Consider the following 27,076-nt stretch of genomic DNA (forward strand, 5'->3'; position numbering starts at 1 on the left):
CCCCGCATACTGGCAGTCTACTGCTTGTCCAGCATCAGCTCCCTGGTGCTTATGTTTTTACTGCTGGGTTTTGTGGCTGTGATCCTCGTGTGTGTGCTTTGCAAATGACCTGGTTCGCTACAACTTGGATGAGATGATGACTGACCAGGGTGATGATGGCTGGAGAACTGTCTATACAGATGTCTTCCGCTTTCCTCCACACTGTGGTCGGCTCTGTGCTGAGTTTGGTGTGGGTGCCCAGAAGTGTAGGGCATTGATTTCCCGATCTTGGCCCTGGTGAAATGATAAGAATTTTTTAATTAAAAGTTTTGGCTCTACTGGGTCTTCATTGCTTTGTGCGGGCTTTCTATAGTTGCGGCGAGCGAGGGCTACTCTCTAACGGCTGTATGCTGGGCTTCTCATTGCAGTGGCTTCGCTTTCAGAGCACGGATTCTAGGGTGCTTGGGGCTTCAGTAGTTGTGGTACATGAGATTAATTGCCCCTCAACATGTGGAATCTTCCCGGACCACAGATCGAACCTGTGTCCCCTGCATTGGCAGGCAGATTCTTTGTTTTTGTTACTTTATTTATTTACTTTGGCAGGCAGATTCTTAACCACTGGACCACCAGGGTAGACCGGTGACGAGAATTAATCAGAAATTTCTCTCAAGGGGTAGAAGTAGGTAGGTTGTTCAGAAAAGATTTGTGGATCTTCTTTTCCACACAAGGTGAACAGCAGCCCTAAGACCATCACTCCAGTGCTGACAAGTGTTATTTTATTTTAGATTTTCTCTACCAAAGAACTGAGTGAGACCATTTTGCTGGAATCCTGGCTCTGGGAGAACTGGGCTAATTCTTCTGAAATTGCTGGAAGCGGGACATGTGACCTAACAAACTTTCCACTACTACCCTGCAGGCATTCTTACCAGGGTGCTGTGTGGCTTGTTGTGTGTATCGTCAGGGGGCCATTAGCTTGACACCATCTAGTTGTCGGTCATCTGCTGCTTCTCTGGCTACACATTCAGCCATCTCTTTTGGCAGATGGTAGGCCAGCGTTGGATGTGGTTCATCAATCTCCCCATTCATCAGTCTCTTCTCTGATGAGGATTTCTGGTTCCCTGGTGGGTAGGCCTTGACATAGGAACTTAGAAACATCATAGAGCCTGGAAGAGAGTCAGTGTGAGTCTTCCTGCCTGGACCCTCACATGCCTGCTGGTTTGTCCAGGATCCACCATCCATCCAATATCTTGTTCTTTTATTAAAAAAAAAAAGTTTTTGGCCATGCTGCGTGGCATATGGGATTGAACCCATGCCCCCTACAGCGCAAGAGTGGAGTCTTAACCCCTGGATTGTCAAGGAAGTCCCCAATGTTTTATTCTTTATTTAAAAAAATATTTATGTCTATCTATTTATTTGACTGTGCCAGGTCTTAGTTGGGGCACGTGGGATCTTTTTTTTTTAGTTGTGGCATGCAAACTCTTGCTGCAGCATGTGGGATCTAGTTTCCTGACCAGGGATGGAACCCATGTCCCCTACACTGCAAGGTGAATTCTTAACCACTAGACCACCAAGGAAGTCCCTCCCTAGCTTCTTTTTAAATAAATTTTTAAATAACAGTTGTAGGTTTATAGAAAAGTTGCAAAGAGAATTCCCATATATCCACACGTAGTTTCCCCTATTATTAACATTTTAGGGTACACTTGTCATGTTAATGAAACAATGTGCTGTGCTGTGCTAAGTCACTTCAGTCATGTCCGACTCTTTGTGACTTGTGGACTGTAGCCCGCCAGGCTCCTCTGTCCATGGTATTCTCCAGACAAGACTCCTGGAGTGGGTTGCCATGCCCTTCTCCAGGGCATCTTCCCAACCCAGGGATCAAACCCACATCTCTTATGCCTTCTGTATCAGCAGGCAGGTTCTTTACCACTAGCGCCACCTGGCAAACTCCGATGAACCAATACTAGCACATTATTAAATAAAGTCCACACTTCATCTAGACTTCCTTAGCTTTCACCCTGTGTTCCAAGATGCCATCCAGAGTAATTGCCTTCCTTCATGTTTCTCAGGCTCTTCTTAGATATGACAGTTTCTCAGACTTTTCTTGTTTTTGATGACCTTGACAGCTGAGGACTCAAGACACTTTGTAGAATGTCCTCACCTGGGGTTTGTCTGAAATTTTTCTCATGGTAAGACTGGGGCTATGGCCTTGGGGGATAAAGGCCACAGACAGAGGCAAAGTACCGCTGCCATCACATCATATCCAGGGCATATCTACTCTCAACATGTTGAATCACTGGTGATGTTGGCCGTCACCTGGCTGAGGTAATACATGTCCAGCTTCTCCACTATGAAGTCCCCCAACCTGTCCCGTTTCCATACTGTGCTTTTGGGGAGGAAGTCATGATGTGCAGCCAATATAGTATCCTTTTTAACACATCAGATCTTGCTTTTCCTCTTATAAAGTCTCACTTAGTAGAGGCATTAATTTCTACTGAGTCCATAGTTTTCCAAACACTTAATTTTAATGTTCTTTACACCAATACCAAGCATTTATATAGCAAAGATGAATAAAAAAAGGTATGATTTGAGAGACTAGTTCTCTTAATACTTCCAAGAACTCAAAACTAATGTCCTAAGAAGGCCTTTAAATGCCATAATAGCCATTTTTAGGAAAAACTTAAAACCATATGCAGCTGTAAGACCAACAGAATTATTCTGAATGCTTCCCTTTGTCTCAAGGAAAGTTATTAGAAGAAATAGGATCAGTTCAGTTCTCTTTAGAAAGCTTATTTTAAGAAGAGTCTTGGATCTTAAATATAATTTCCTCACGACTCTCTGAAGTTCCAAAAAGGGAAGCATGATTGTTAATGTTATATTTGTCCCTTTGTCATAGAGAGGGCTATTTTCAGACTAGATAGAATGATCTGTGCTTTGTGCCGACTTCACAGTACATTGAGGGCTGTGGAAGAATCACCCTGAGTGCACACGTGGCCATGTAATAGGACTTGAAACATGATGTTACCCTTGTGTAGTACTGAAGACCATCTGATGTTTTCTATTTTTGCTCTTATGACCTACTTATTAGAACCATGACTTGTTTGATGCTGAGTTTCTGGACATGAGTAGTTATTAAGAGAAAATATGACTTTCTTTTTTTAACAAAATAGTTCCAGGAATACACTGTAGGGGAAAAGGATAAGTGTTTAAAATATATTGTTAAAATGCTCCCTGTGTTGAGAAACCTTTGTGCAGTCCCTGACTTCATAGTAAATAGGACAGTTTGTGAGGAAGTTCCATTATTCTCCTTTTGCCCTTTTCCCTTTGATCGAATGCCACAGTCATATACACGACTGGCCACATTGAGTCCAACATCTCTTGAGGACAGTGTTCCATCTCTGAGTGACTCTCACCAGCTCCAACTTACCCAGCTTATTCTTACCCATGAGCATTTTGAAAAAGAAGAGTAATGAGGGAAGTAACCTTATCAGATATTGAAACAACTTATAAAGCAAAATAATTAAGATAATGATGTATTGGTGGAGATACAGACCGATAAATAGAGATTCAAGAAAGAACTCCAATTCAAATGGAATTTGACACATGATAAAGGTAGCATTTCAAAATAGCTGGGGAAAGACAGTTATTCACTAGACAGTGTTGAGAGGTTGTGGGAAGGAGAAACCTGGATCTTGACCTAATTCCTTACATTGTATTGAATTCCACTTGGATCCAAAATTTAAACTTAATAAAATTAAACCATAAGGTACTATTATAAAGAGTTAGCATTTTAACAGTTCCAGAATGGAAAAAGTATAAAATTATGCAAAATTTAGAAGCTAAAGAACAAAAATTCAGTAATCTCTGTTTGATTTAAAGACACACACACATGCATGCACACACACCAACTCAAAAGACAAATGCCAAATCTGAAAGACCCTGCAACCATTTCATACTTGAAGGGCTAACATTTTCAGAGTACAGATGTTCTTTGAGTGGGGAAAATAAAACAAAAGGCAAAAAGCATAGGAGAAGATGCCTAACCTTACTCACAATCAAATGTAAATCATTTCTGTCCCACTAGGCTAAAAACCCAGGGATGGAGGAACCTGGTGGGCTGCCATCTATGGGGTCGCACAGAGTCGGACACGACTGAAGCGATTTAGCAGCAGCAGGCTAAAAACAATACAATTCTGGAGGTGAGAAGTTCAAGGCCACCAGGACCAGGCAGCTTCTTTAGGTTCACTGTGCCCTCTTTTGCATGTGGCAATCTTCCTCCATGTGCTTACAGAATGGCTGCTGTACCTCCAGGCATCACGACCAGGATCCAGCAGAAACAAGGGGGCAGGTAGGGAAAAGGCCAAAGGTTCTTGCTCCAGAGTCTGCTCCCTGTCACATGTTTTTCTTGGAAGCCCAATTCTGATCCCATCTCCTTTGCTAGAACTGTCCTGGGGCTGCCTAGAAGGATGGGAAAGTGATTTTTTTTTTTAAATTTTATACTAAAAAGTATACCACTTAGGGATTTTCACTAGGTGAACACGCCTGTCTGACCAGCACCCAGATCAAGAAACAGTGGCTCCTTGCAACTGCCCACATGCTCTTTCCCAGTCACTAGAGAATGCGAGCATTTTTAATGGGCACCTTCTCACTGTGGCCAAAATTGGGTTAAGAAAGAACAAGAGAATATCAGAGACCAGCAGTCTGTTACACCCTTCACTTTATATATTCACCCCAAAGGCACTCTTATCGATTTGCTCAAATCTTTCATTCTCAGTCTGAGAAATTTTATATTTTAAGAGACAATGGCTGAAATTTACATTTCCTGTAATTTCATAATGTGAGCCTGGGACCAGGAACACCTGGTCTAAATGGGAACTTTCTGCAGTAGTAGATTCATAGGCAGCTGCATTGAGATGGTCCTTGGGGTACACTGAGCAGGTCTGAGTTTTGAGGTATCCGTGAATACAGAGGCATCCTGGAGAACCTGTCCCGTGAATGGGATGAACGTGAGAACATTCGCATTTCATACGCATTTTTTAAGAGGTGAGAAAACCCACAGGTAAGATAGGTGTGGCCAAATCTTAGAACAGAATTCAGAATTTATTCCTTATTATAGTATACACCTTGGAGAAAACATCTTTGTTATGAAACAGAGGCCACTTTTCTCCGGGCACCCCGCCTCCTTAATGTTCATCTTGGAGATAATCCGTTTGCAGGAGGCATCCGGCAGCATCCTGATACCAGCTAATTTGCATGCAGGAGAAACTCTACAAATGCCGTAACTGTACGGGCTTTCGGGAAAAGCAAAGCTCATTCAACGTCAGAGAATTCACACTGGAGAGAAACCACATGCGCGTCATAGCTGTGAAAGCGCTTTTAGTCGGTGCTGAGAGCTAATTAGACATCTGGGATTTCAGAGTGGATAGGAGCCCTGGGAGCAGACGGGATGAGGAAGAACCTTCAATCAGAGTTCCAGCCTCGGACAATGTGGGCTGATTCACCAGGACAGGAAGCAGGCATGTGTGCTGAATGGGGGAGGCCGTCCGGGTGAGGCATGGGGCACACTGAACTCATTCACACTGGAGAGCAGCCTGTGAGTGGAACCAACGTGAAGCATCATCTTTGGAGAATTTACAGGAAAGAAACACTCTCATTGGAAAGATTGTGGGAGAGCTTTTAGCCAGTAATCAGGCTAATTCATTCTGGAGAAAAGCCTTGATTGTAGAGAAGGAGGAACACCATTCAGTTGTTTTCCTTACTGGATTTCAGAGAATCTTTAGTGATATATGGGGTAACTTTGAGGAGAGGAGGGGGTTCAGGGTTTATTGTCAATTAAAGCATGAATTGCATTAAGTAGGGGCTTAAAATTTATTGCTTCTTCCACTGCAACCAAGATTTCCATTTCTTTCTCTGTCTCATAGAATATATATATATATATATATATATATATATATATATATATATATATATATATATATTTATCTCTAATGACTTAGGAAGATAAGCTTACAAACTTGCTTTTATAAGCTTAACTTCTATTCCCGGTAGGTATTCAGTCCAATTTTGCTGAATGAATGAAGTAATACAACAGGCAAACAGAGTCAGCCTAGTCTGAACCTTCAAGCGCAGGACTCCATAAATTGTGGAGGGTGTGAAAGGACTGTGTTGAGGGGGCGAGGCTTACTGGCAGGATCTGGAGGTTGCAAATTCTACCCTAATAGCAACACATTCGTCTTCAGCCTCCATTAGCTTGCGGAACTTCTATGGGCCACGTCTCTTTACTGCTGAAGACTATTTTGAGTTGGGAAAAGCGGGGGGCAAGTTTTCTCCAGTTCTGAATGCATCTGACAGCTACATGAGAAGGATACCAGTTTCACTTTGTTTTATATTTAAAACGAGACATTTAAAGAGGAAGGGCTAGAGTTCCTAAGTTTAATTCCTCTTTTCATGAAGCAAGGGTCAGGCACATTTTCTTCTGTTGAAGTAACACAAAAACCACATTATGTGATGAAAATTGGATCAGAAGAAAGCTTCATCTTGTCCTATCCACCGACTGCATTTTCACCTCCCAACCGAACTCCTTATCCCTAGCCTGGGATTCTAAGTCTTCTAGGAGACATCCTTGCTTGCCACTATATCCATTCCCCAGTTGAGGAAGAAGAGATTCAGGTCCTGTGCGTTGCTGGCTCCTGGCTTTGCTTAGAGAAGTGGGAAGGAAAGGTAAAAGAAAGAAGGGCCAGGTGGCAAAGGGACAAAGCATGGAGAAAGCAGGAAGTGGCCTCAAGTCAGGGCACCCTGTTCCCCAAAGGATATGAACTGTCACTTAGGCTGGCTGGAGAGTAACTAAAAAGCCTAGTTTCCCATCAGTTAAGTTCTAGCTCCCATACGTTTCCTTCATCTAGTATATGGGGCTCATAAAACTCTGCTGTGTGACACTGGCTTCCTCCAGAATTCATCCAACCTAGCTCACCATTTGCCGACTCCAACTTGCTTCTCCTTCTGCCACGGCCTTCTGGTCCATGCTCAGGCTCTGCATCCAGGGACTAACACCTAACCCCCACCCATTCCACGCTGATTTGTTCTAAAGCTCCTCATGGAGCCCCAGTTTAGACGCCCAGGCTCATGCATCTGGAACTGTCCTGAATCTTTCTTTCCTCATCAGTGCCCTGTAGGCTCCAGGAATCGGAACCAAGTGCTCAAGCTGCTTCCCTGTGTGGGCTATGACCAATCTTGACCTGTATTTCCTACCATACAATTAAGGTCTCCAGTGTCTAAATTGGGCTGATTTTCCATTTGGAGCTGTACCAAGCTGTACTCCTCCACTCCGTGGAGGGGTGCTGTATTGGCTGGCTAAGAATGCCTTAGGCTGCAAATAGCAGAAATAAAGACAGTTCAATTTAAAGATCAGTAAGACTGGAAGTAGGTGGTTCCAGGATATGTATGGTGGCTCAACGGTATCATCGAGGACCTAGGCTTTGTTTGTCTGTCTACTCGCCCAACCTTGGTATGCTGGCTTTCTCCCTTGGTTTTGTTGCCACCTGGTCTCAAAACGGCTGCCACAGCTCCAAGTATCACATCTCAAACATCCTTGTTCAAAGCAGGAGGAAGAAATGGGCCTCTTCATTCTCCTTTTATCAGAAAGCAAAATCTTCCCAGAAGGTCCCCCAGCCATTTCCCCATAAGTTATGCAGGCAGAACTGTCGCATGCCCAATTCAGAGCCGACAGACAGCAGAGGGACGAAGTAAGGAGCCTGCCGCAGTGACACATGGGCGAGGCAGGCCTGGCGAGTCCTGGGGAGGCTCTAGGGCTGGCTCTTCTCTCTGCCTTTCCTGGAGTTCTGCCTCTAATCTCGACAACCTTTATCTTCTTCCCAAAGAGGCTCATTAATCCCCCAACGATAAGTGTTGTTTTGCCTTTCTTCAATTTCCAAGCTTCCACGTCAGTGTACTTCCGGCCAGCACCTGGCCCTACTTGCCCTCATGACCTCCTGTCACACACTGCCCATGCAGTCTGATTTGGAGGTTCAAATTTCCTAAAAGAGGAATCTGCCTGGCCTGACTGGCTTTCCAAATATTCCCTGAGCCAGGGGACTTCAAAAGTTGTTGACCAGTGTACACAGATCCTGGATCACTGACCCACATGCGTGTGTGAGTGTGAGTGTGTGTGTGAGTGTGTGTGTGTGTGTGTGTGTGTGTGTGTGTGGTGCGAGGAGGACAGAGGCAGGTCGTGTGATACAACACAGCCACCTGGGCTGAATGGGGGGGGATATGGGGGTGGGGCAGGACAGAGGGCGTGGAAGGTGGCTCCTGGAGCCCAGGGCCACAAGATAAGGAAATTAGGCCAGTCTACTAGAGACACGCCAGGTGGACACAGGAGGGAAAAGGCCATTTTGCACACTTCCGCCCCGTTTCAGTGGATGCCAAGTGGAGAAGAGAGGAATCCGGCTGGCAGAGGAACCAAGGCCCTTGACCTGTGGCTGCAGCTGGCCCTGCCCCGCCGGATCCAGCTCTTCAGTCACTCGCTCTGAGGGCCTGTTATTTGACTTACAGAATAAAAAGCATAATCAGCTTCTTGAGTCTGCCCTGACTCGGAATAGCCCCCGAATTCCCACAGGAGAAATTCCAGGGACTGCTAGTAGGAAGCCGGGCTTTCTCACGAACATGGCTTTAATAGGGCCTGGCAGCACTGGGTACCCACTGGACTTGGAACTTAGAAACCGTTTTGTGGCTTTGGCAGGCCACAGAAGAGACTGGAGAAGCGGGACTAACTCAACATGATACCATGAAACGGGGACAGAAAACAGACTGGTGATTCCAGCAAAGGGAATGAAAAATCCCACAGCGCGAAAATGAGAACGTGCAAGACCTGGATTCTAAGCCTCGCTCCTCTACTTAGTTGCATGACTTTGGGCAAGTTACCGTGCCTCTCCAGGCCTTAGTTTCTTCATTTGTAACGTGAGGATAGAAACACCCCATTTCAAGCGTTGTTGGGAGGATTAAATGAGACCCTGTGCGTGAGGCACTAAACGCATGTGAGTGACTGGTCATCAGAGCCTATCACACGCTCAGGTGGGGCTGAGCCCCAGGTGAGAGCCCGCTGGCCAGCGCCCATCGGAAGAGCTGGCGTGGCGTGGCGGTTCTGATGAGGAGCTCCACTGGAGCCCGCCATGGTGGTGAGTGGGGCTGGGGGTGACTTTGCACCCCATGAAGCACTTGACAGCTTTCCTTCTAGTTTCTTGAGCGATTTCCTAGAGGCCTTTGGAACAGCCTTCACCCAGCCTCCCAGGAGTTAAAGAGTCTCTAACCTTGCTGAGCTTACAGTCCCTGTCCCTCCAATCCCCTCTGCCCCAACAGCCTTCCCTGGTTGAGCCATTTCAAACTCCTCTGCCTGTTTCTATCACTTCCTACTCGATTTGTTTCTGGGATAGACCCTTCGAGGAGTGATCTGAGAGGGAATCTGGAGATCCACTGTAAGTGATGTTCCAGCTCTAAACTCCCAGGAGCACAGAAACCCAGTGACCAGCTGTCCTCCTGCCCAGAGACCGCCATGTGAGCTCGTGAGCCTGTGGTAAGCAGGCAAAGAGGCGGCTGGCAAGGACCCTCCCTTTTCCTCCTCAATGCTCCACGATCTACTCATCCTTTCACCGGGTTCAAGGCTTTACTGGGTTCAAGGTTCAGCTGTTCAGAAGCAGCCTTGGCTTTCTAGGAAATGCAGTTCTGATGGGCAATACCAGATCTAGGGACTAGCTCTTATCATCCCCACCTCCAACATTTCTAACTTACTAGATTTTAAAGACATTTAGAAGAGCACGCCATGGCTATATAAATCCATGGATATATACATAGAGTCTGTCCCCCACCTGTTTTTTTTTTGGTAGGGGAGATAGAGATTTTGCGGTTAACAAAAGACAAGAGCTGTTCCTGCATTTTGTGCCCGGGACCCAGAGCTCTGCTGTATAGCAAAGGATGATGCATTTGTGGTGGCCAGCACAGGTGGGACTTTCCAGCACAGCCATTAACATCCGTTTGCCTGTTACCTCCTTGCTGGTAACTTTGGTTGCTGGCAACTACAGGAGCGCCCAGTGTCGGACGAACACCTGCTACATGCCAGGTGTTAATTGAGGCACTATGAATACAGAGTTGCTTCAGACATAGGTCTTGCTCTCAAAGAGCTCCAAGTTCATCTTGGGGTGGAACCTGAGCCAGCCATCCTTAACCGGGACACTGGCCAGCTCTCCAACATACTAATTTCTTGCTTGTTCCCTGCCTCCCCAATCAAGGTCACTCCCGAGGTTAGCACAACACATGATAGCAATGCCTCCCAGACAGAGCCAAGGGCCTCTGCCACCTTATGGACATCAGGGCTAACCCAGCTTTCAGGTCGGGGTGGGGGAAGAGGTGGCAATAAAGATGAGATCACCTTCCTCCTGTGTGACCCAGAAGAGAATGGCCGACAACCATCCCCAAGAAGGCAGGTCATGTCTTCAGGCAGGAGTAAGCGTGCCTCCATGTGTGATGACCCTGAGTCACAAATCCATCTGTCTGCATCCACAGCTGTATACAGTCACCGATCCCCACGTCATCCTGAGTCCCTCGATGCTCAGAGGTGCTGTGAGTCCAAGGGACAGGGGGTGGTTCTTCCTCAAAGAGTTTTATATCTGTCTGAGGAGAAAAATGCATGAGAAGATCAGGAAGGGATCTTGCGGGTGTGAGATGGGGCTCAGGGGCAGTGGGCCCAGTGAGCAGAGTGCAGGCTGGGAGCCCAACTGCAGGCCCGCAGGGTCCCATGAAGCCTTCATGGAAGAGGTGGGCTTTGGGCCATGTTTGGCGGGTGGGAAGCACCCCTGGTGGAGCTTCTCATGAGCCAGGACCGTGAGTGCTCCAAACACGTTGCCTTTATTGCCCCCTTGGGAAACAGAGGATCCAACCAGTGGTTCCTCTTCTGGCTGCTGTAATCCCAACAGCCAGAGGCTCAAGCATTCGTGCAGGCACAGAGCCTCAGAGCTTGGTTTGCCTGAACAGGGCTGCCTGTGATACTCTTATTTCTGATGGCAACATCACAGTGTGAGGCCAGGGCCACGGGCACGCTATGCCCAGCCATTCCGCCAGAGCAGCACAGTGAGGGCCGTCCTGGGGCGACCGCCGCTCCTCAGAGGCCAGGATCTGGAGCCTTTACATGGAGGGTAGCACTCTGGGGCGCCACAGACTCTAAGCCTGGCACAACACACGTGGCCAAACACTTGCATCCTATTCTGGCAGAAGATCAAAGAATTCATACGGCAGAGGAAATCTTTGAACATTCTGAATATGGGGAAATTTCCATTCATCTCATAATTCTTACTAGAGAGATTCCCCCATGAATGGCATCAATGCAGGAAAATCCTCTGAGCGAGGCAGCAGCTATCAGAGAACTCATGGGGGAGGGCCGGGGGCACCGGACGCAGACAGAGAGTTAACAAAGAGCTCAGCCTGGAGCCCAACACACTGAAAAATCTGCATCTTCATTAGCGCAGTGGCGCTTTGAGAAAGCACAACTTGGCCGAGCCATTCTGGAGCTGTCTTTCACAGGTGCTGAATCGGGGGTGATGATCATTTCAGGAGAAATCAGCCCTCATTCATCACCTGAGGGTTCGGGCTGGAGAGAGGGCAGATGCTCATCGTGATTGAGGGGGACTCTTGGGAGTCCTCTGGCCTCGGGAAACTGGGAGCCAGGCGGGGCCCCTGGGAGGACAGTCAGAAAGACCTCAGAGCACAAGTCGTATAAAATGGACATGGAAGAGAAAAACACAGTGAAAGGGCCAATTTAGATAACGATTTTGTTGGAACTTGGACTTTCAGCACCTGTAATGCCGACAGGCTTGAGCTGGAAGGAACGCAAACACCCTGTGGGGGAGTCCGGTTCGGTGACAAGGTCATGCACCTGCCGCCCCTGGGATCCACTCGCCCTTTAGGGACCTGGGGCCTTGCAGGAGACAAGCACAGGGGCTCCCGAGCTCTCAGCAGTACACTTTCCCACAGGGCCTCCATGTCCACATTTCTCCACAGTCCCGCCTCCTGCCTCTTCCGGCAGGCAGGCAAGTCCTGTGCCCACCTGACTCTGGTGTTGCCCAGGGGACAGGAGGCCACCTGCCCACGCAGAGGCCGGTGACCACCATTACCTTTGACAACTCACGAATATGCCTCAGGGATACTGCTGTGACTGGACCATTCACCCATCCATCCAACAATCTTTTGAGCATCTCCTCAACTCTGTAGCTGGCACATTGTTTGTGCTGGGATCAAGGACAGGGGAGAAGGTAGTGTCAGTCCCAAGGGGCTTGGGCTACCCAGGGAAAGAGGGGTAGGAATGAGGAAAACAGGAGCACCTTCGAGACTGCAGGGGTGTCTGTGTCCTGGGTTTCAGACAGGGCTTTGGAGAGAGTGCTGGGGAGGCAGGGAGGAAGAACTCTGATCTAATGACTGCCGCCCACATGACAGGCTAGCATGAGCTTTCTCAGCCCCCTGCCTGTGTGGCACCCATGATCTTTACTTTGTAAAGAAAATAGATGAGTGCACAGCTAGCAAGAGGCACAGCCGGTCTAGGTCTGTCTCGCTCCTGATGCCACTGTCTTTCCATCAGCACTGGGAGAGAAAGGGTCTTTTAGCACCACTGTTCCTTGGGTAATGTTTCCAGAGGCTTCCAGGAGAGTGAGAGGCCGCTGGTGAAACAGGAAAAAAGAGGACTGAGGGGGAGAAGGGGATTGGCTTTTGCAGACTCTAGTGGGCAGGGGAAGACATTCATTCATTCACTCCTCTGTTCACCCATTAGGAAAATCTTCACTGAGCCCTATGGAGGGCCAGGTGCTGTGCTTTGGCGCTGAGGACGCGAACGAGCAAGATGGACACAGTCCTGCTCTCATGGGACTTCTAGAAGGAGGCAGGCGATCCAACAGCCTACCTGTTTTGAAAAGGGGAGCACAGAGGAGAATCTTGACCCTGCCTCGCATGACTGAGGCTGACTTCTGGGAAGGGGCGACATGTCAGGGAAGACCTGGTGCGTGCTGGCGAGAGCCTTCCAGAGAACCACGATGGCAGGTCTGTGGGTGAGGAGCAGAGCAGAGCGGGAAGGAGCGCTGTGTGTGAGGAGAACTGTGCCTGACGTGGAGGGAGGGAGGCGAGGAGGGCGGGAAGGAGGGGCCAGGTCATCGGGGCTCCTAGAAGGAGCTCAGACTGCACCCTGCGAACAATAGGAAGCCGCGGAGAATGTTCATCTTGGAGAGGCCCTGCGCAGTCTTAGTCCATCCCTTCCCTGGAAGCCAAGGATTCGTCACGCCAGGGCAGATATAATCGGTGCGAGAGTTCTGTCCTTTTCCTAACTAAGGAGGTTTTCCAAGAGGCGCCGCTAGCAGAGTGAGTGATAAAGCTCGGACTAAGTGCTGGTGCCTTGATCCCAAGGAGGAAACCTTTGGCGCGTGAAGGGCGGACCTGAGGGTCTCACAGGATCTTCCGGGCAGACGTGCGTGGGTGGGCATTGCCCTCTTGTGGCCGAAGTGGGTACTGCACTCGTGTTCCCATACAGGCCCGCCTCTAGGTTCTCCCTGGGGAAGCCCCAGAAACGAGGCCGCGGCGGCTGCACCGAGCTGTGGACTCCGGGAGGTTTCCCACCTGAAACCTTTTTTTGTTTGTTTTTGTTTTGTTTTTTAAATGAGAAACCTGAACGGTGGAGAAAATGTATATATATATATATATATATGCTTATATATGCTTAAAATGTGCATATATATATATGCTTAGAAAGAAAACGCTAGGACAGCGTTATCAGTGATTCTGGAATACGTGACTAAGAATTTTTCAATGTGTTTATATGTATTTTAAAACTTGGACGTGTACTACTTTTGTTGATAAGAGGGGAAAGAAATGTTTTGTTGTTTTTAAAAAGAGCAGAAGTGACAGAAAAGTGCCCTAAGAGGGGGGCTGAAGTGGAGGCCAGGTGGCTGATGTGAGAGCCGACTGGCCTGGTGATGAGCCACCGCCCCGGCAGCCCTGTGTCTTTCCGCAGCTGCAAAGCACCAACGTGGCTGCTCACAGAGCCACGCGGGGACCAGGCTGCCTGGGAGCTGCCCTCCCGGTGGTTTCTGTCTAGCTGAGCCCTTCAGCTCACACAGACCTGGGCTCGGGGTCCCTGCCCCTCTGTCTTTGTCTCATGTGCTCGCCCTTCTCCCATCAGGGTAGCACCCTTCCAGCCTGGTCTCACAATGGCCCCAACCGCCAGCTTCTGAGTGACCCGGAAGCATATTCCACAGGCTCACCCTAGATGATTCTCTGCTGCGTGAGCTCTGACGCAGGATGAGGGCTGGGTTTGCTCAGAAACTACAGAGCCACACCTGTTCCATCCACGGGGTCTGTGCTAGGATGCCTTTTCCCGCCGGGGGCAAGGAGCTCACCTGGCTGGCAGTTCTGGTCACTCTGGTCACCTTCCTGGCTCCTCTTCTCTGGGGCAGGCCAGCTGCTCAACTTCCCCTCTGGGAGGTTCCCTGCACGCCAGTCTATGGGACTGGATCTGGGTGGGGGCCAAGGACACAGCCCCCACCATTGCTGGGGTCATTCTTGACTGGACAAGTCCCCAGGGAGCCTTAACTTGTGCCGTGAGAGAGTTATGTTTCAGATAAATTCTTCATGAGCTTCTTTAATTTCGGAAATGTTCTGAAATACACAAGTTTTTTGAAAAAAATCAAAGTCCCTTGATTATGGAAATTTTCAGTCCCACTAGAAAGAATACAATACAGCAAACTCTCATGTTCCCATCACCCAACCCCCGTAGCTATTCATTTCCTGCCATTCCTGTTTCTAGCTCGCCCCACCATACTTTTGTGGGTGTGTGTAGTATTTTTTTTTCCCTTTCAATATTTATTTATTTGGCTGTGCCGGGTCTTAGCTGCAGCATGCAGGATCTTTGATCTTGACTGCAGCATGAGAGATTTGTGTTAGTTGCGGCATTTGAATTTAGGGATCTACTTCCCTGACCAGGGATTGAACTTGGGCCCCTTGCATTGGGATCCTGGTTTTAGCTACTGGGCCACTGGTAAGTCCCTATGGAGTATTTTAAAAATAAATCTTAGACAGTATATCTTTTTTTCCCCCTGATATATAACTCAGTATGTATCTCTAGTAGATTCGAATTAGATTACACTTGATGTTTTGGGGAGTATATGTGATAACAGAATAGTAATCTCCTGGACCCATTTCCATCTCCAGTAATTATATGGTGGTTTAGTCTCGAAGTCGCATCTGCCTCTTGTGACTCCATGGACTACATAGAGCCTGCGAGGCTCCTCTGTCCATGGAATTCTCCAGGCAAGAATACTGGGGTGGGTAGCCACTTCTTTCTCCAGGGGATCTTCCCCACCCAGGAACTGAATCCCGGTCTCCTGCACTGCAGGCAGGTTCTTAACCAACTGAGCTAGAAGGGAAGTAACCACGCCAACCTCCTTTCATCTACTGTTCCCTACCCCACCACACTGGATGTTTTTCAAGCAAATCTCAGGCATCATTTCACTCATAAGATCTGCTGTATGTGTCTTTTTCTTTGTAAAGCATAAACCCCAATAGCATTATCACAACTAAAATTTTTAAACAGTAATTCCTTAATATCATTAATGTTCACATTTCCTTGATTTAAAAAAAAAATCCTCAATTGGTTGTTAGAATCATGACCCAAATAAAGTCTACAGGTTGCATTTAGTTGACAGTCTCTTCAGGTTCACTTCCCTCATAATTTTTCCCCCCTTTTGTCTTGTAATTTGTTGAAGTATTTCAGCAGTTTGTCCTTAGTACGAAGTGACACTTAACAAACGCTCGAGCACCAACTCTGTGCCAGGCACTGTTCTTGTGCTGGAAATAAAGGCGTGAGCAGATCTGGGGCAAATCACCTGACACTGTCTGGACTCGGGTACCCCCTTCTCTAACAGTAAAGAGGACGGGACTAGATGCTTTCTAAAGGCTCCAATCTGATCCACTCGGATCCCCCCTCTCATCACTATGATCCACTGTCTAAGTCTACGCAAATCTCAGCCAACTTATTCCCAGGGGGCGGCCGCCCACCTGCCTGGGTGATCAGAGGCCAAAGTGACGGCAGGACGACGACGCCCGGACGCCGCAAAATCGTTCTGCCCCGGGTGGCTGGCGGTATAACGGCAACCCCTCGGACCTCGAGCACTGGCGGGTCCTGCCCAGTTACACTTCCCACAGTCCTCTGCGGCCAGCCGGTTACCACGGAGACAGGCTGGGCTCGTCTGTTCCGCAACCGTCGGGGGCCTGGGCCTGCGGTGATCGTGGGCAGATGAGCCTCCACTCCCCGTGGCTTCCAAACGGACCAGTCACGCGCCCCCACCCCTTGGTTCTGGTGCCCGAGAAGGCCGAGCCATTTGGCTGGGCCGGGGCCGTCGGCAGGCCGAACTACATTTCCCAGGAGTCTCCGGGCACACCCCGCTTCCGGTCGCGGGCTGCCGAAAAGATGACAAGGAGACCGGTCCAGGGATATTTGGGCCTCTGAAGTCCGTGGACAGAGGAGCTGGAGACAAAGAAGGACAAAAGAAAGGAGGAGGATGGGAAAGTTGGTTATAAAGCAACATAAAGTACACTCCGTCCTGTTTACCTTTTTAGTGTCCACGGATGCTCAGGGTCAACGCGAGCGTCGCACAGCCCTCTGGGAAATGTAGGCGATGCTGCCTAAGGACTATGGGAAACGTAGTAATTAATTAACAGCCACTACCTGGAGCGCCTACAGTCGAGGGTATGGGATTGAATCCTCCCTGCCTCTCCCGTTTCCGCTCAAACACAATGTTTGTCTGCCCAATACCTACAGAATCTTTCCCTTTCTCTACGTGCGAACCCTCAGTGCTGTATTTTAGACACACCCTTAAGTCTATTCTCTGCGCGGCCACCAAAGTAATTGTCCCTGCTCTGCTTAGGGCTCTTACAGAGCTAATACAATCAAGTCCATGTTAACCGGCTGGCATGATATATTTGACCTCTCACCTATTGTTTCCTACAAGTCTCCTCATAGATAAGAACTCTTCTCTACTCTTCTCTTTAGATTGTTCATCTCATTTGTGTTGATATCTTAACGCCATTACCACTTTTTTTTTTTTTAATGCAGAGCACAACTTCTTGCTTTTAACAGTTGCCCTCCCAAAGAGGGTGATAAATTCCAAGAGTAGCTGGATTTGCAAAATATTCTTGAAAAAAGTACTTGAGTAGGTTTCTATCAGTAGAAACCAAGTTCCTCATACTTTGATAAAATTAGAATTTTATTTTTCCGAACAAAATATTTTATTACATAACCTGATTAACTCACACCTAGATGTTTTTCCAAGTCTTGTCAAGTCACCTGAAAGATTTATTTAAAAAAAGAAAGAAAGAAAGAAAACACTACGGTTCTTACATAAATTACTTATTACAAAGCTCTGATAAGACTCTAAATATAAAATAGATGAGTTTTATTTTTTTTTCCCCCACAACGTTTTGAAAGTCTTAGGTTCTATATTTACGCTTGATCCAAAGAGCTGTAAATGTGGAGTAAATCTGCCTGAGGCTTTAGAGGAAGGAGGCATACTTTTAAAGGCTATCAGAAAGCCTAGATAGGAATGAACTCTGTGGTGTAAAATGACAGATGAGGTGTTGCTCACATCAAAGCACCAAGAACTTGCCTTTTGAAGTGGGAATACTTGGCAGACACAATATTTCCATTAGCTTTTAACTTTGGTAGGAAGAATGGCTCAGATCATAAATGTAGAGAACTATTTACCTGATAAAGCAATTTAGAAGTCACAGTCAATAATATGTAATCTCTCCTTAACATTCGAAAGCAGAGAGGTTCCTCCTTCCTCATTTATTTAATTTCTTTGGTTTTGGTTTTTAAAACATAGATGCCTTCATTTTTTGCCGGAGGAAAGTACATTTGTTGCAAAAGCATCAGCCAAGGCCAGAATGATGCTGGGAAAGATTGAGGGCAGAAGGAGAACGGGGTGACAGAAGATGAGACAGTTGGATGGCATCACTGGCTCAGTGGACATAAGTTTGAGCAAACTGAGAGAGAGTGAAGGACAGGGAAGCCTGGCATGCTGCAGATCACTGGGTCACTAAGAGTTGGACACGACTTAGCGACTAAACAGCACCAAGGCCAAGATGTTCATGTACTTCTCAGGAATCAGATGGGGAAGGCTGAAGTCAAGATCTAAAAGAACCATAATTCAGAATGATTTTGAGTGGTGCAAATGCAGTTAGTTACCTTTTCCATGGATATTGGAGCACTGCTCTCTTATGAACTTTTACATGTTCTCAGTTGCCAGCAAAATTCTACCTGTTGTTATAGCAATTTAGCCTACACTATGGATATAAGGATCTTCTGGTGTTCCAGAAAACATATAATGTCCAGGAACATTCCTGAACAATTTCAAGATATGGACATTCAAGTTATAATGTGAGTTGTAGTTTTCTTTACAACCAAGAAAGCTTCAGAATGCGACTCGGTCATTTGATTGGTTTCAAGAAATATGATGCTGGATCCATCCATGTGCCACATACTTGCAAACCATTTTCTGGGTGGTTTAGCTTCAACAGTGGTTACTTGCCCTGCTGTTGTTGCTGTAGTTGTTGTTGCTTTACCAAGTTCCGTCTCAAAGGGTGGCACTCTTGGCCAGGTCCACTTGTGGAACTCATCTGCCCAGTTACATGGGACAGTGGAAAGAGCTGGGGCATGGGGTCCAGTTCTGAGTCACTTGCTAAGTCACCTTGACCTAGTCATTTGTCACTCCCCTCAAAACTACTCCTTTCCTTCCATAATGCCTCCTCTTTAGTCGCTCAGTCAAGTCCAGCTGTGTGTGACCCCATGGACTGTAGTCCACCAGGCTCCTCTGTCCGTGGGATTTTTCCAGATAAGTGGAGTGGGTTGCCATGCCCTTCTCCAGGGCATCTTCCAGACCTAGGGATGCCGGGTCTCCTGTATTGCAGGCGATTCTTTACCATCTGAACCACCAGGGAAGCTCCCATAATGCCTCAGTGAACAGCATAGGTGGTAGTCTGAGTAATGGCCCCCAAAATATCGGACGTGACTCCCTGTAATGCACATATCCTGTAAATGATACTTTCCTTAGAAAAAGCATCTTTGTAGATGTGACTAAATTAAGGATCTTTAGGTGGGGAGATTATCCTGGATTTCGTGGGTGGGCCCTAAACGCAATTAGAAGTGTCCTAATAAGAGTACTGAAGAGGGAGCTCTGAGTCAGGTACACAGGGGATTAGGCGATGTGAAGAAGGAGCCGAGAGAGATATGAAAATGCTGGCCTTAAAGACTGAAGTGACGGCAGCTACAAACCAAGGAACGACGGCAGCCACCTCTACACTTGTCTGTCTTCTGATCCAGCCCTCATGCTGCGGTCAGAGGGGCTTTTCTACCATGGAGATCCTACATCCATCTGCAGTGATCATCCTTCAGTGGTGCCTCAAAGCCTGACTCCTTGGTCGGGTCTGAGATTCCTTCACCATCTGACCCCTTGTCTGCTCACCCACACATGTACACCCAGCCATCTCCATGCACTCCACCTCACTCACACACTCCCTTCTCCATCCATTGAGTGATGCTCCCACACGTCTAGGCTGTTTCACGCATCTGTGGCTCCTCACATCTGTGATACAGAGAAAGGGATCTTTCTTTAACAGTATTTATTTATTTTTGGCCATGTCAGGTCTTACTTGCAGGATCTTTCATTGATGCATGTGGGGCTGAGTGGCGGCACCTGGGGCTTAGTTCCCTGACCAGGGATCAATCCTGCATCCCCCGCACTGGGAGGTGGATTCTTAACCACTGGACCTTCAGAGTTCGAGTCAATTAGTATTATTGCACCTGTTATGTAAAGATTTACTACAGTTTGAGTTAGTGCAATCCCCTGTTCGTGTTCCTTGCAAAAGTTCCAACTGAGAGCAGGCCAGGAAGAAGAAATTCAAGCTAGGCTTAAAATGTGCTCATGGATGATCCAGGCGGTTTACTAAAAAGTTCTGTTGTTGTTTAGTCACTAAGTCTTGTCTGCCTCTTTTGTGACCCCATGGACTGTAGCCCGCCAGGCACCTCTGCCCATGGATTTCCCAGGCAAAAATACTGAAGTGAGTTGCCATTTCCTTCTCCAGGGGATCTTCCCCATCCAGGGAGTGAACCCACATCTCCTGCCTTGGTAGGCGGAATTTTTACCACGGAGCCACTAGGGAAGCCCTGATTTACCAGAACTGTCATTATCTGCCAATACCACTCTCTCAACCAGACTGCCCACACGGCTACATTTTATCCCTCTTCATTATAAGAGTGAAATGCAGCCAAGCATATTTATTCATCTCTTTCAAGTGTCTCTACTTTTCTTCCACTTTGAGTTGAAATGACATAGATTTCACTTTTGATCTACTTATTTTTAGGTTGGCTATATTAAAAAATTCAGGAAGTAAAAATTATGAAAGAAAAGTAATTCCCAAGATCACTAAAACACACTCACTGGTACAATAAACTGTAAATTCGCTGTATTTGGTTATTCTGAGCATTAACTCTTTTAACCATTTTTATAGATTAGGTGTTTTGACAGTATAACATAGTTTTCCCCTGTATTACACAAAGTAATATTTAAGAAGTAAATTCCCCTAAGAAAATAAAAAACTTTTTAGAGACTGTATATGTATTCTACCATCCAATGTGATATGGTGTCCAGATAGCAAGGACATCAAAGTAAAAATAATCTTGGAGAGGTTAAATGCTAGTATTTTTCTAAAATGTCCTAGGCAATTGTGCAGATTAAGGAGTGAAAGTCATATTTAAACCAATCCACGTGAATTAAACTATGGTCATACCACTGGGCTATGACAGGTACAATTCCACAACTTTAATGACATGACATATGGAAGGAGGCCAAAAAAAAAAAAGAAGAAACCACCTCAGTTTTTCAGCTCTTTGGAGAGATCTGGGGCAAAGGAATCAGAATTCAACAATAGGATTTCCTCAGCTGAACTAAGGATGGAGAACAGATGGTATGGAGTCAACTACCTGGCTGACTGGTCTTTGGGGCAAACAAGGAAAATGCCTTCTACAGCCAAAGGACGATGAGAACCTTCTTTGGTGGACGGACTTCAGGCTCTGCACTGACATTAACTTCTTTTGGGATGTGGAAGCTTCCAGATGAAGGCCGGTCAGGTAATAATGGACATCTCTTCCCGGTCTCTGCTCTCGGACACTGAGTTGATTATGCTTCTTAAATACTTTAGGAATTCCATCCTGATCTCTTCCGGGTCATCCTCGAGATTCGAGTGCACCAGCTTCAGCTTGTTCAAGGGTGGTGCTTAAAGAGGAAAATAATGTAATTAGGCATGAACTTTTAAAAAATGAATGAATTAATTTAGCCGCACCAGGTCTTAGTTGCAGCATGGGGGATCTTTGATCTTTCCTGTGGCATGTGGGATCTCTAGCACCCTGACCAGGCATTGAACCTGGGCCCTCTGCACTGGGAGCATGGAGTCTTAGCCACTGGACCACCAGGGAAGTCCCTAGGCCATGAGCTTTAAATGAGGGGCTATCTCTAGCTCCAAAGGACCTGATTCTTCCAGGAGCCAATTTATTTAACTTTCCCAAGTCCAAAAATAAAGTGGGGCCTCCGTGCCACATTTTCACAAAGGTTTCACTACCTCTGGCAATAGGCTCACAGCTCTGCAAGCCATTTCAGGCCTTCTTGGTTCTTACACCAGAGAGGAAGGCATTTCTGAATTTTCTGAGTTGTTTTCCATGATTACTTTGACACCTCTCTAATGGTCTGTTGCATGCAGATTGGAGCTTAAAGGCAAGTCAGGAAAGAGTGTCCCTAATAGTATGGATGAGAGGTTAAAACCAGGGTTTTTTTCCCCCTTCTTAGTGTCTGTCTGCTTTTGCAGTGTCTGCATCCTGGCCTGGGTGGTACTAACTAACTTTTACAGGGTCTGCAGCTTGGCCTGGGTGGATCTACTAACCCGGCCATTCTGATTTACGTGGTGAGGAAAATAAATGGCGAGGACATAGCAGGTGCTCACAAGCTGCACAGAGCTGTTGGCTTCTAAGGCACAGAGCAACATACAAATGCCCAGAGCATTTCAGACAAAAGCCAGAACTCCTAGCTCCTTACCCAAAGCTGGATTTTCTTTGTCACTTCCGGAGCCTGGTTTGTGGTGTGCAATTAACAGACACTGAGTATTCTGTAAGAACTGCTGCTGGACGAAGCAGGAATACCACGTCTCAATTTCCTTCAGGTGACTTGGGATGTCGGCGTTGAAGACAATCACCACTCCGTGAGAGTCCTTCATCAGGGCTGGCCAGCAAGACTCGAACCTGCATGGCGTGAAGGGTAGGTGGCTCTGGTTTCTGTGTCTTGTTTTTAATTTTTTATTGGAATCTAGTTAATTTACACTTAAGTTTCTGCCGTACAGCGAAGTGAATCAGTAATACATATACGTATGTCCACTTTTTTTAGATTCTTTTCCCATATAGGTCATTACAGAATATTGAGTTCCCTGTGCTAATACAGTAGGTCCTTCTTAGTTGATCTATTTTATATATGCATGTTAAGTCGCTTTAGTTGTGTCTGACTCTTTGCGACCCTATGGACTGTAACCTGCCTGGGATTCTCCAGGCAAGAATAGTGAAGTGCATTCCCGTGCCCTCCTCCAGGGGATCTTCACGACTAGGGATGGAACCCGAGTCTCTCATGTCTCCTGCAAAGGCAGGAGGGTTCTTTACTACTAGTGCCACCTGAGAAGCCCCATTTTAGTGTGTGTATGTCAATCCCCATCTCTCAATTTATCCACCCCTCTTTCCCTACCTGGTAACCATAAGTTTGCTTTTTTACATATGTGATTCTATTTTGTAAATAAGTTCATTTGTACCTTTTTTTTGGTAAGATTCCACATATAAACGACAGTTTGAGTTTCTAATCATGGACTTTGAAAATAATGTCTAAGCACTAATCATGGATAGACGACCTCTCACTGTATCATGACCCAGTCACTGACATTTCAAGAGCAATGCATGTCACCAGTCATTGATCAACCCCCTAGGAAGGGCGCTAGGCCTGAGTCCAAGATGCCTGGTGGCCAGCTGATTTTTGAATCATTTGATGGAGCTAGTGCTCTAAAGGAAACGTACTTTGGATCGCCGCCACAATCCCAGAGCTCAAATTCACACCCCGTGCCTTTGTTGTTGCTGGTAACATGTGGGTTCTCGAATTCCAGGATCCTAGAGATAAGATAAGAGCAGCACCTCTCCTTAGCAACACTGTGCTTTGGGGATGCCACTGGCACCAAAGTCAGGAGGTGAGCAAGGAGCAGGGACTGTGTGGAACACGGGTTTTTCAGGGCTCACCTCACTCCTTGGGTTGGGTTGTATTCAGTGATGTCAGAAGATTCTGTCAGAAAGTTGGCCAAAACAGTTTTTCCACTCTATGAAAACAAAGACAGTAAAAGATCTCAGACAGTAAAAGAAGAGCAGAAAAGTCAACCATAAATAAGGCCTCCAATAGCCAGCTTGGACCCAGGTGGGATGGAGTAGAGGCCACGGCCACTCTGAGATCACCCAGGGTAAGGGGCTCTCTCTGATTGGGCGGGCATGGCCCACTCTGGATTGTGGGGAGCACAGATTTCAGTACTGGGTCTGCTGCTGGGTGACTTTACTCACTCCCAAGCAGGGGGAATAGCTGGTTTAAAGGCACCAGGGCAGGAATGGATGTGACATGTTTAAGCAATAGAAAGACTGGTAAATTTGAAGAGCAGCAAGGGAGAGGGAGATACATAAAAGCAGAAATATATTTTGTGGTTGAAGCGAGATGATGGGTACTAGGACTCGTCATTCTTTCTCCCCTTGTATGTGTTTGGGAATTTCCTTTAAAAAAAAGATACATCTATGCTTGTTTTGTTTTTCATAATTCTGAGCATATTGTTGTGACTTGTCTATTTAATAGTTGACGTCTTGGAGAGTTCTCTTTGTCAGTTTATTTGCCTTATTTTGTTTCACTCTTGCAGTATCTTCCGAAGTAAGAATGTACCTTAGTTTATTTAGACATTCTCTGATTGATGGGCACCTGGGGTGTTTCCACCTGTTCAATATTGTATAGATTCATGGGGAATGTGGATGGATCTTTAGCTTCAGGGTTTGAGAAATGTAACTACTAAACTATAAGCTATGCACATTTTAAACCTTAATAATTTGATCTCAGATAAAAAGGTGTTATCAATTTATAGTCCCATCACAGAATCCTAGAATACTCCTTTCCCTCAAAGTGCCCTAAGACTGCATGTTGCGTGCCTGCATGCTGGGTCGCTTCAGTTATGTCCGACTCCCTGCGACCCCATGGACTGGAACCCACCAGGCTCCTCTGTCCATGGTGATTCTCCCCGTAAGAATCCTGGAGTGGGTTGTCAAGCCCTCCTGCAGGGGATCTTCCTGACCCAGGGATCGAACCTGCATTAGCAGGCAGGTTCTTTACCACTAGCACTACCTAAGGAGCCTGATGGGCAAACAAGTGTCATCTTTTTGTTTTGTGTTCTTGTGACTCAAGTCTTTTCATACTTCTCAGCCAGTTGCATTTCTTATATACAGACTTTGCTAGATCTATTGAGTTGCTTCTTACTTTCTTTACCGATTCTTAAACTTTCCTGTATGTTCTGCCTAGGAATTCTTTTTTTGTCAAGCATTTTGCTAGTATGTTCCCCTGGCTTTACCTTTGCTGTCATTTCTTCTACAATTTCTTCATGTTTGTGTTGTGTTTAAGACGACCTTCCCGGACTCCAGATTAAAAACAGGTCTTTCCATATTTTCATCTGGGAACCACGTTCCCAGCGAGTGGTCCCTTGACAACCAGCATCCACAAAATGCAAATTCTCAGGTCCCTCCCAGACCTACTGAATCAAAACTCTGGGATAGGTCCCGCAAGTTGTACTTGTAACAGGCCTACCAGGCAATTCTGATGGGTGCTGAAGTTGGAGAGTTATTTATTTACAACTTCCACAGTTGTTTTACACATTTAGCTTTTCAGTCCATCTTAATTTTATTCTTCTGTACGATGTGACCTACATAGATTTAATCCCCCGCCACCACCACCCACGTTAAAGGCTAATTGTTCCAAGACCAGGTAATAGTTCAATCCTTCCTCCTGGTTTTCTTGCTCTATTGATGTATTTCATTAGGGAAAGCCACAGGTGCAAAGGAAAGTCGTGAGATCTAGGCTCTGATCACAAACGCCACTCACGACCTTTGAGCCTCAGTCCAATAGGGTCAGGGTCTGGGAACGCCGAGTTCCTGGTGACGCCAGCGTCACACAACAGGGTGGGCGCGGTGGGAACGGCTCCTAGCTCCTGGGGGGCTCCGGGTGCCAGGCACAACCCCAGGGGCGATCTTGCGCCCCCACAGGCCCTGCTTGCCGCCCCGCCGGCCCCGGCCTCACCTCGCAGGGCCCCACAAAGAGGATCTTGGCCTTCAGCATCTCTGTCTGGGGCCCACTCGGGCGCCGCTCGAGCCCGCGTCGTAGTCTGGGCGGAGCGGAAGTCACTGCTCGGGTTGGCTACCTTCGTTCCCATGGAGACGGGAGCGGCCGCGGGGGCCGACGGGAGTGGGCGGGTTCTTGCCGGGGGGCGGGGCTCCCAGAGGGCTCTGGGATGGTCCTACGCCGGGCTGATGCGAGGCGTGGGCTTTGGGTTGGAAGTGGGCAACAAGGCAAGAAGGTAGGAGAGAAGCAGAAAACCCGGATGCAGGTTCGCTTCGGAGTGGGGAAGCCCGTAGAGCTTGCGAGTCTGACCTCTGCTTGTGGGGAGGAGGTTGACTGCAGGTCCCCGATCTCTTTTATTCCTCCCTGTAACTCCCCGAGCTCAAACGGGTCAAGTAGCTGGTGAGGTGGGATTGGAAGCAGGTATCTGACGCCGGTATCGCTCTGGCATGATACTGTCCATATTGAGAACGGATTTATCATATCCCTAGCCCAATCTAGGAAAGGTCAGGGGGAGAAAAAAACGAATCTCTAGGGGTCCATCACTCACTGTCATTTGGATGATCTGCAAGAAACCAAAAGGCCCTGGCCTGACTAACTGATAGTGCAGGGGTCTGAAGGCATGGCTGCCACATTCAGTTTATTTTTGGTGAGGTTTACTTTAGGTCAGTGTATTTTTGTCTGTGCTGGGTATTTGTTCCTGCGGGATCTTTCCTCTCATTGCTGTGAGCAGGGGCTATTTACTCTTTCTTGCAGTGGGATAGCGTCTCATTGGGGTGGCTTCTCTTATCATGAAACATAGGCTCTAGGGTCTCCGCTTCAGTAGTTTCAGCTCCAAGACTCCAGAGCACAGGCTCAATAGTTGTGGAGCTCAGGGCTTAGTTGCTTGGCTGCATGTGGGATCTTCTCAGTCCAGGGATTGAACCCACGTCTCCTGCATTGGCAGGTGAAGTCTTTACACTTAGCTACTAGGGAAGCCCCTTAGGGCAGTTTTAAATTACAGAACCCTCCAGAATTTTGAGTGAGGCCATGAAATTGTGTCTATATGGGGAGAGCGCCAATACAAAATATGTTAGTCCCCCGAAAGTGCTGTTAATAGTATGACAGCAACAACAATAAAGCCAAAATAAGTCCAATACCAAACTGCCTTCTTTTGTAATACAGGGTGAAATGTAAAGAAGAGTCTACCTTAACTTTAAGATGTGGTACAGGTCTTCCTTGGCAGTCCAGTGGCTAAGACTACATGCTGTCAAGGCAGGGGCCTGGGTTCCATCCCTGGTCCAACAGTTGGATCCCACATGCTGCAACTAAGGATCAGCTAAAGATTCCACATGCCACCAGGAAGATTGAAGATCCCAAGTGCTACAACTGGAAAGAAAAAAAAAAAAACTCAAAAAGATGTCATTCAATAAATACCTTTTGAATGTCTGCTGTCTTCTAGATATTGGGGATGTGCCTGTACCTCTCGAAGCTTTGATTCTAGTGGAGTAGATGGATATTAAGTAAAACAAACTGTCTACTCTCAGGTAGAGACAATTGTAGATATTGACAAGTGCTATGAATAAAAATAAATCACTAAAGAGTTA

At 47.0% G+C, this 27,076-nt stretch overlaps 1 protein-coding gene across 2 annotated transcripts; it reads right to left on the bottom strand.

Moving 5' to 3' along the window:
• Positions 1-20,901: 20,901 nt before the first annotated feature.
• IFT22 (intraflagellar transport 22) lies at positions 20,902-25,541 on the bottom strand. Of its 2 annotated transcripts, XM_068969101.1 has the most exons (5): positions 25,452-25,541; positions 23,375-23,451; positions 23,159-23,248; positions 22,143-22,345; positions 20,902-21,329 (listed from the first exon to the last, which is right to left on the bottom strand). In XM_068969101.1, the coding sequence occupies exons 1-5, from the start codon at positions 25,488-25,490 to the stop codon at positions 21,181-21,183; spliced, it is 558 nt and encodes a 185-aa protein (XP_068825202.1). In that variant the 5' UTR covers positions 25,491-25,541; the 3' UTR covers positions 20,902-21,180. The 2 variants fall into 2 exon arrangements, with proteins under 2 accessions (XP_068825202.1, XP_068825203.1); XM_068969102.1 differs by lacking the exon at positions 23,159-23,248.
• Positions 25,542-27,076: the final 1,535 nt, after the last annotated feature.

This window comes from Capricornis sumatraensis, chromosome 3, assembly GCF_032405125.1.
Source record: "Capricornis sumatraensis isolate serow.1 chromosome 3, serow.2, whole genome shotgun sequence".
Taxonomy (NCBI): domain Eukaryota; kingdom Metazoa; phylum Chordata; class Mammalia; order Artiodactyla; family Bovidae; genus Capricornis; species Capricornis sumatraensis.

What these genes read in the sequence shown, in the direction of transcription:
- IFT22 (XM_068969101.1), bottom strand. Translation starts at nt 25,490, where the DNA reads ATGCTGAAGGCCAAGATCCTCTTTGTGGGGCCCTGCGAG. An exon ending in AACCCAACCCAAGGAGTGAG is followed by an intron (nt 23,249 to 23,374) that starts GTGAGCCCTGAA and finishes TCTTATCTCTAG; the next exon opens with GATCCTGGAATTCGAGAACC. An exon ending in CAAAGAAAATCCAGCTTTGG is followed by an intron (nt 21,330 to 22,142) that starts GTAAGGAGCTAG and finishes TTCCTCTTTAAG; the next exon opens with CACCACCCTTGAACAAGCTG.